This window comes from Nicotiana tabacum, chromosome 13 (assembly GCF_000715075.1).
Source record: "Nicotiana tabacum cultivar K326 chromosome 13, ASM71507v2, whole genome shotgun sequence".
Taxonomy (NCBI): domain Eukaryota; kingdom Viridiplantae; phylum Streptophyta; class Magnoliopsida; order Solanales; family Solanaceae; genus Nicotiana; species Nicotiana tabacum.
The window spans coordinates 3,827,548-3,836,654 of NC_134092.1; the positions used below are offsets into that span (position 1 = coordinate 3,827,548).

Consider the following 9,107-nt stretch of genomic DNA (forward strand, 5'->3'; position numbering starts at 1 on the left):
AAATCTGATTTTTCTTCCATAAATTCACGGATTCATGATATAAATGAGTATGAAATCATGAAATATAATCAATATAGGATAAGGAACACTTACCCCAATATTTTCTCGTGAAAATCGCCCAAAAATCGCCTTACTCGAGCTCAAAAATGGAAAAGGGTTGAAAATGAGACGAATCCCATTTTCCAGAACTTAAGTTTTGTTTCTTGGGCTTTTACCCTTCGCGAATGCGGTCAGTGCCTCGCGTTCGCGAAGCACAAATTCCTACTGCCCAATTTTACTCTTCGCGAACGTGAGGGCTACTTCGCGAACGCGAAGCTTGCCTGGCTTGGCCTTCACGAACGCGAGATGCCCTTCGCGAACGCAAAGGCAAATGTCCTAGCCAGCCCCTTTCCCTTCGCGAACGCGAGTCTTCGATCGCGAATGCGAAGCTTCGCACCTCAATCCTTCGCGAACGCGTTCTCTCTGTCGCGAACACGAAGCACAAAATGTGCCAGCCCTAGTTTGCTCTTCGCGAATGCGAGACTCCCCTCGCGAACGCAAAAAAGGAAACCAGAAGTAGGTTTCTGCAGTTTCCTCAAGTCCAAAAATGATCCGTTAACCACCCGAAATCAACCCGAGCCCTTGGGGCTCCAAACCAAATATGCACCTAAGTCCTAAAACATCATACGAACTTACTCGTGCGATCAAATCACCAAAATAATATCAAGAACTACGAATCGGACACCAAATCAAAGGAAATTTCCAAGAAAATTTTAAAACTTATATTTTTACAACCGGACGTCCGAATCACGTCAAATCAACTCCGATTCTCACCAAATTCGACAGACAAGTCATAAATATTATAGTGGACCTATACCGGGCTCCAGAACCAAATTACGGAGCCGAGGTCAATAAATCCAACATCAGTAATTTCTTAGAAATCATTAAGCTTTCAAGCTTTTAATTTTTCATCAAAATTCCATATCTCAGGCTAGGGACCTCGAAATTCAATTCCGGGTATACGCCCAGGTCCCAAATTACGATACGGACCTACCGAGATTATCAAAACACTGATCCGGGTCCGTTTCCTCAAAATGTTGACCAAAGTCAGCTCAATTGAGTTTTAAGGCTCTATTTCACATTTTAATTCATTTTTCACATAAAAACTTTTCGGAAAATTGTACGGACTGCGCACGCAAGTCGAGGAATGATAAATAGTGCTTTTCGAGGTCTTAAAACACAGAATTACTTATTAAATTTAAAGATGACATTTTAGGTCATCAGAACTGTATCCGCCTCTGAGTGCAATATATCCTGAAACGATGATAAACGAAACAATCTATCCAAATATTGTATTTATCAAATAATACAATACAATATGATACATTATGAAACAACATGTAATAACAATCCAAACAAGTTGTAAAGTTTCTGAGTCTGACAAGTATATATTAAAACCCTTGTTAGTTAAGGAACAAAGAAGAGCAGGATCAAGATTTAATCATGGATATTAACACTTTAATCAAAGTACTAATATCCCTTATTTTAATCTATTTACTAAAATTGCTATTTAGTTTGTATAATACACTGGTGTTGAAGCCGAAGAAGCTGAGATCAACGCTTAAAAAGCAAGGTATTGAAGGGCCGCCAGCGACTTTTCTGATCGGAAATGCATTGGAATTCAAGAAAGCTTATAAGTTATAACTAAACAGAAGTAGAGAAAGCCACAACAAATTACGCTCCAATTTCTCACAATCTTGAAGCAGTTCTTTTTCCGTTCTTCGGAAGATGGCGCAAACAATACGGTACTACTTTTATGGCACGATAGAAGTCATTTTAAAAAAAAAACAATTTTTTATAAGAAATTAATTGGAAATGTTCTAGAGAAACATTTGTCATCAAAAGGATAAAATTGACTTCCTTCATGGCAGAAGTCATTTAGTTACAACTAGTGGAGGAGTCAGAAATTCCTACAAGGAGTTTCGAAAGACATACACTAGCTATCTAGCTGACTAGCTCTGCCATTGCTTACAATTATCTTAGTTTTTTTTACTTTGTAGAACTTGCTCTGACTAACGCTTATACAAAATCATTAGTTTTTAGTATTCAAAAATTTCATCAAAATACTCATTATTATTATTAATTTCTTTTTGGTAAATAAAGACTTTATTACCAAGTAAAATATGTACAGCTCAACAAAAAAGAAAAAAATTGCTCAATAGAGGAAAATGAACACCACTTCCATTTTCCTGTACATCATCCATTTCCCCCTTACAATGCCCACCTACATACTCAAGGATAAAAATTAAGGTGTTGCAGCGTCCTTGCCATAGTTGCCTCCTTGCTTGCTCTATAGAAGACTTCCTGAACTATTATCTTTGTGATTTTTGATGTACTTCTTTGTATTTGCCTAAACACCCTTTGATTCCGCTCCATCCAAACATGATATACAGTTTCGGCCAGCACCATTATGTAGATTTCCGACTTAGAATCCTTGCCATTATAGTGCATTACAACCCATGCTAGTTCATCCTTCCAGCTCAGTGTTTGTCTTTGGATTCCTTGCCATTCCAGCATTTTACCCAATATTTCAGAGGTTACTTCACATTCAAAGAACAAAGTAGTCTCTCATGTAGATAGTCTCTCATGTGCAGCAATATGCCCAATGAGTTAGCTTGTCCCGTGTAGATAGTCTCTCATGTGCAGCTAGCCGGAGGATGAAAATCCATTTGGAGCAGCCATGTTGTTGCATATCATTCTCTTCCAGGGTACCTTGTCATAAACCCCCCCCCGAGCTTCCTGTACATTTTCCTGATGGAAAACTTTCCTATTCCTAGGAATTCAGTCAAGGTGATGCCAGATTGCTCCTAGTACTTGCCTGCCTTAATGATCTTTTGGACACACCATGATGCTTGATTATATTTTGCCGCCCAGATTGGTCCTTCCTTTCAATAGTAGGCATGAACCCATAAGACCCACAGTTTGTCCTTCTTTTTGCATAGATTCCAAAATTGTTTAAGTATAGCATCTTTGTTCCACGCCTCCATTTCAGTAAAGTTCACGCCACCTGTAGATTAAGGTTGGCACAGAATATCCCATGCTAGCAGTGCCTTGTTTAATCCTTCCTTATCAATCCATAAGAATTTCCTGCAAGTCGAGGTGATCAGTTTTATGATCTTCTTGGGAAGCACGAACACTTGCGAGCAGAATGTTTGGACTGAGAACATGGCACTTTTGATTAGTAGCACTCTCCCTGCATATGATAGAAATTTAGAAGTCCAACTGGTTATTCTTCCTAGTATTTTTTCTAGCAATGGTAGGCATTGAGTGCTGGACAACCTTTTAGAACTCATGGGCACACCAAGATATCTAACTGGCAATTCTCCAAATGAAAAGCCCAACAAGTTGAGTATTTGTTGCTTTAGAACAGGTTTAACCCCACAGAAGTAGATAGAACTCTTGCTAGGATTTGCAATGAGTCTTGAAGCTCTTTAAAAGTGTTGAAAGCATTGGAATAACATCTGGACAGACTGCATATCCCCTTTACAAAATAGTTGTAGGTCGTCTGCAAATCCCAGTTGGATAATCTTCGTTTTGGCACACTTGGGGTGATATTTGAATCTTGGATTTTTGGCCATTCTTTTCAGCTAGGATGTTCGTCGGTCGGTACAATACGGTATTTAGATATTTCGATTCGGTATTATCGGTATTCAGTTTCTTAAAATGCTATACCAATACCGTACCTAATTAAATCCGGTATGGTTCATTTTTCTCCTTTCGGTTTCGATTTATTCAGTTTGGTAACTTCAGTTTATTTGGTTTAAATACTAACAAGTACATATTGCCATAAACTATAATATTCTTAATTAAAATACTCAAAAGTACAAAACCAAAAATGTTGTTGATAAAAGTTTTGTCCAAAACAAGCAAATATTAACCTACAGAGAGAAAAATGCATATAAAGGAATAAATTTGATCATTAGAAATATCTTCTTACTTTCTTAGAGTTGATTAATGAACTTAGAGAATAAAAGAAAGTAAATTTTAGTTTTTTTATATTTATATTATAATTAATAATATGTGTTTTGTGTAATATAATATATATTTCAGTACGGTATTGGTATTTCGGTATTTTATTATAAAATACCAAATATTATACCTAATACTATATTTTTTTTAAAACTTAAATCAAATACCATACCGAATACCAAAATATCGAATATCAAATACCAAAAATTTCAATTTCAGGACGGTAATTCGATATTTACCAAATTATGCACAACCTTATTTTCAGCATTCTGCTGAAGTATTCCATAGCTGGTACAAATAAGAAAGGTGACATAAGGTCCCCTTGTCTCAATCCTTTCCTAGCTGCAAATGGTTTCATAGGTTTCCCATTGATTATAATTGAATATGACACTGTTTGCAGGCAGACCATGATCCATTTAATGAACTTTGTTGGAAACTGCATTCCTTGTAGTACTTGTTCAATAAAGATCCACTCAATAGAATTATATGCTTTTTGTAAATCGACTTTTAGCATGCATCTAGGTGACATCCCTTTCGTGTCGTAGCCTTTAACAAGCTCGTGGTTGAGTATAATATTGACAGCTATGTCCCTTCTTGGTACAAATGTTTCCTGGCTACCATCAATTAAGTCATTCATAACAAGGCATCTTGCTGTGATGACTTTTGATATCAATTTGTATAGCATTATGCAACACGAGATGGGTCTAAATTCCTTGACCTGCTATGGTGTTACAAGGCAAGCCTACTTCCCAAAATATTACTACTAAACCGATTATAAGAATTTAATAAAACAATACCAACATTTGAATTTCTCATAAACTAAATCAACTCTAAATATAATATAGAAAATACGAAAACGAGCCACAAACATCGGGTTGTCACTATATCATGAGCGTCTAAATCTATGAACTAAGAAATAAAATTGTCTAACTATCAATATAGTCCAAAAGAAGAAATAATAAAAGGAGTGATAAGGTCCTGCGGTCGCTAGCAGCTACCTTGCAGTCTCCAACGATAGCCGGCCTGAACTCAACGATCGCCGCGATCTAACTCACCTGGATCTACACATAAAGTGCAGGGTGTAGCATGAGTACAACCACCTCAGCAAGTAACAGAAATAACTAAAGAACTGAGCAGTAGTGACGAGCTAAGTAAAACAGTCCAATTATTTATTTTCACAATTTAAAAATAAACTGAAATAAACAGGTAAATTCTATAACTCAGTAAATGCCACAAAGAAGTTTAACAGATAAATGCAGCAACAACACAAATAAATACAACCTCACAGCAGTGTCACTCCATCACTCATCATTCGCACTCAGCACTCAACACTCAACACTCTGCGCTCACTGGGGGTGTGTATAGACTCCTGAGGGGCTCCCAAAGCCCAAGCGCTAAGCACGGGCAACTCACGTGCTGCACGGACAACTCACGTGCCATAATATCAATACCTGGATCTGCACGGTCAACTCACGTGCTACGCGGATAACTCACATGCTACGCGGACAACTCACGCGCTATGGTATTAATATCCTCACAACCAGGCCCTCGGCCTCACTCAGTCATGTACCTCTCCAGCCTCATAATGCACCACCAATAAGGGGACACAGCCCACATCAAGTATCATAATATATCAGCAAAATAATAGAGACTGAGGTAAATATGTACAATAATTTCTATGACTGAGTACAAATAATGTGAGCATGAATAAAGCCTAAGCATGATCTCTAACATGAAGGCAAACAAGTTCAACAATAATTAAACACCTAACCAAAGATAATAGCCATTAGGCCTCACGGGACGGACCAAGTCTCAATCCCTCGTGATGCACACCCACACGCTTGTCACCTAGCGTGGGTATCACTTCCAAACAGTCACACGATATCAAATTCTCCAAGTTTATACCCTCAAAACCAGAGTTAAAACTGTTACTTACCTTAACAACATAAAATTTTACTCCGGGACTTGGTCTTCAAATGCTCTAAATCTATTCACAATTAGGACAATACCATCAATATACGCTAATGGAATGAATTCCACAAGAAAAACTATCAAATTAGACCAAAATCCGAAATTGGCTCAAACCCGGCTCCTGGGCCCATATCGCGAAATCCGACAAAATTTACAAAACTAGAAAGCTCATTCACTCACGAGTCTAACCATACTAAATTCATCAAAATCCGACATTGTTTGGTCTCTCAAATCCTTAAATTAATCTCTTGAAAATTCCAAGCCCAACCCCTCACTTTCACTAATTACAATGATTAAACAACGGAGAATCACCATATATACAAGTATTAGGGCTCAAGTAACTTACCTCAACGAAACCCCCTTGATTCCCTCTTCAAATCTCTCCCAAAAGCTCCAAAACCGAATAGAAATGCTGAAGAATGCACCAAAATTCGCGAAGTGTGCAATATGTACCCTCTGCCCAGGCTTCTCGCACCTTCGGCCATCTTTCTCGCACCCGTGCGACCGCACCTGCGGTCCAATCCTGCGCAACTCACTTAATTCCCCAGCTTCCGCACCTGCGAACACCTTTCTCGCACCTGCGGACTCGCATCTACGGTCCCAGGTGTGCACCTGCGAAAGTCACTTAGACGCCAAGCTTCGCACCTGCGGCTGCCCCTTCGCACCTGCGGGCTCGTAGGTGCGATCCTCTCTTCCGCACCTGCGCTCAATGCTAGGCCTCCATTTCTCGCATCTGTGACATGCCATCCGCACCTGCGGCTCACCATCCGCAGGTGCGGCCACACCAGCAGCTTCCAGCTGCATTTCTCAACTTCGACAAATCCGTTAACCACCCGGATTCACCCCGAGGCCCTCAGGACCTCAACCAAAAATACCAACAAATCATATATTAACATATCAACTTATTCGAACCTTCGAATCACTCAAAACAACATCAAATCATCAAACAACCTCGAATTCAAGCCTAAGAACTTCTAAACTTCCAAAATTTGCCAACCGATACCGAAACCAACCAAACCACGTCCGAATGCCCTCAAATTTTGCACAAACATCACAAATGACACTACGAACCTATTCCAACTTCCGAAATTTCATTCCGACCTCTATATCAAATTTTTCCACTGCCGACCGAAATCGCCAAATTTCCAATTTCGCCAATTCAAGCCTAATTCTACCATGGATCTCCAAATCACATTCCGAACGTACTCCTAAGTCCAAAATCACCTAACGGAGCTAACGGAATCATCAGAATTCAAATCCGAGATCGTTTACACATAGGTCGATATCTGGTTGACTTTTCCAACTTATGTTTCTACTTAAGAGACTAAGTATCTCAATTACTCTGAAACTACTCCGGTCCCGAACCAACTAACCCGATATAATATAATATAGCTGAATAACACAAAAAGAAGTAAAAATGGGAAAAATAGGGCTATAACTCTCGAAACGACCGGTCGGGTCGTTACACTGTGCAGCACGAGATGGGTCTAAATTCCTTGACCTGCCGTGGGTTCTTGACTTTTGGAATCAAAGTCACTGATGTATAGTTGATTGGCTTAAATATTGTTGTTGTATCAAAGAAGTTTTGGATTGCACATGTGATTTCCTCCCCGACTATGCACCAGCTCTTTTTGAAGAAAAGAGAGTTGAATCCATCATATCTAGGAGCTTTTTGGTCATTAATTTCTTTTAATGCATTACTGATTTCCTCTTTGCTAACAAGGCCTATTAATTGTAGTTGTTGGGCCCTCGTTAGTTTACAACCTTCCTCCATAACATCTTGCTGAACCACATAGATCTTTGTGGTCGATAATCCAAGTAACCTGTGGCAAAAATGAGTGACTTCTGCCTCAATGTCCTTGTGATTTATAATAGTGTGCCCCTCAGCAGTTTCTAATCTCCTTATCTGGTTATGTACTATTCTGTTCTTCATGCTTGCAAAGAAGTAAGCATTGTTAGCATCCCCAAGTTTGAGCCATTGGACTCTAGACTTCTGCTTGAGCATGCTCTCCTCTACTAGTACCCACTTCTCTAGTTGTAGTTTCAACCCCCTTTCTTGTTCAAAAAGAGAGTGGTGATGCATAGGATCTCTCATTTTTGTTTGAAGGTCCATCAATTGCTGCCTAACTTGCTTTACCTTTTCATCAACCTTGGGAAATTGTTTGGCATTAAGCCATTTCTTTGCTTGTTTGACCTGCTAGAGCTTTAATCGTATACCTTGCATTCCTGTCTTGTTATTTGATGTATTCCAACATTGTGCAACTAGGTATAGGAAATCTTGGTGTTGAGTTAAGTGATTGAAAAATCTGAAGGGCCTTGTACTTCTTCATGTAGGTCACTCAATTTCAATAGCAAATGGTGTATGATCTGAGAATAAAGGGTCCATGGCTGCTGCTTCTAAGTGTGCCAACTTGATTAACAATTCACTATTAACAATGGCCAAGTCAATTTTGCTGTGAATGTGGGTGTTGGTCCAGATGTACCTTCTTCATAAAGTTGTTAAAGCCTTCTACCTTAGCTTCTTGCACAGGATTTCCCAGGATTCTATCTTCACTACCTCTGATTGAGTTGAAGTCCCCAATAACTATCCAGGGCTCTTGTTGTTATATGGCAATTGCATTTAATTCATTCCACATTGCTCTTCTATCATCTATGGTGTGTGATCGTATCCAATTTCACTCCTTTATTTGAGGATATAAAAACGATCGATGCAATAGTAATACCCAACAAGAGTCGAGCTCGAATTCCGCAGCGAGCTATGTGAATGGGTGTTAGTAGTATATATCTTAGCGCGTGAGTTTGTATATCTAAATTTGCACTTCTGCAATAATTGCTTTTGTTTGAAAATCAAAATTAAACTACGATTACGATTAAAAAATGAAACTAGAAAATTGTTTTTGGTTGTTTTTCAAATAATATAAAAGGCCTAGGGCTATGACCTTTACCTAGGTGTTTGTCTGGTGGGTTATAAACTTTAAAGCTTGTTTTATTGGTCGGGGTGTATTATAGGTATCAACACTCAAGTACCCACTCATTACCTCTCGGTCAGAGAGTGATTTTGCCCAATTTGTCTTTCTCAAGTCCAATTGGGTATTGAACAAAATAATTGATAATAAGCTCAAGTCGGG

The 9,107-nt window shown here is 38.9% G+C and overlaps 1 protein-coding gene across 1 annotated transcript; it reads right to left on the reverse strand.

The window, feature by feature from the left end:
* Nucleotides 1-3,108: 3,108 nt before the first annotated feature.
* Nucleotides 3,109-8,074, reverse strand: LOC107776176 (uncharacterized). Its single transcript, XM_016596025.2, has 4 exons — nucleotides 7,602-8,074; nucleotides 4,263-4,622; nucleotides 3,319-3,468; nucleotides 3,109-3,232 (listed from the first exon to the last, which is right to left on the reverse strand). The coding sequence occupies exons 1-4, from the start codon at nucleotides 8,072-8,074 to the stop codon at nucleotides 3,109-3,111; spliced, it is 1,107 nt and encodes a 368-aa protein (XP_016451511.2).
* Nucleotides 8,075-9,107: the final 1,033 nt, after the last annotated feature.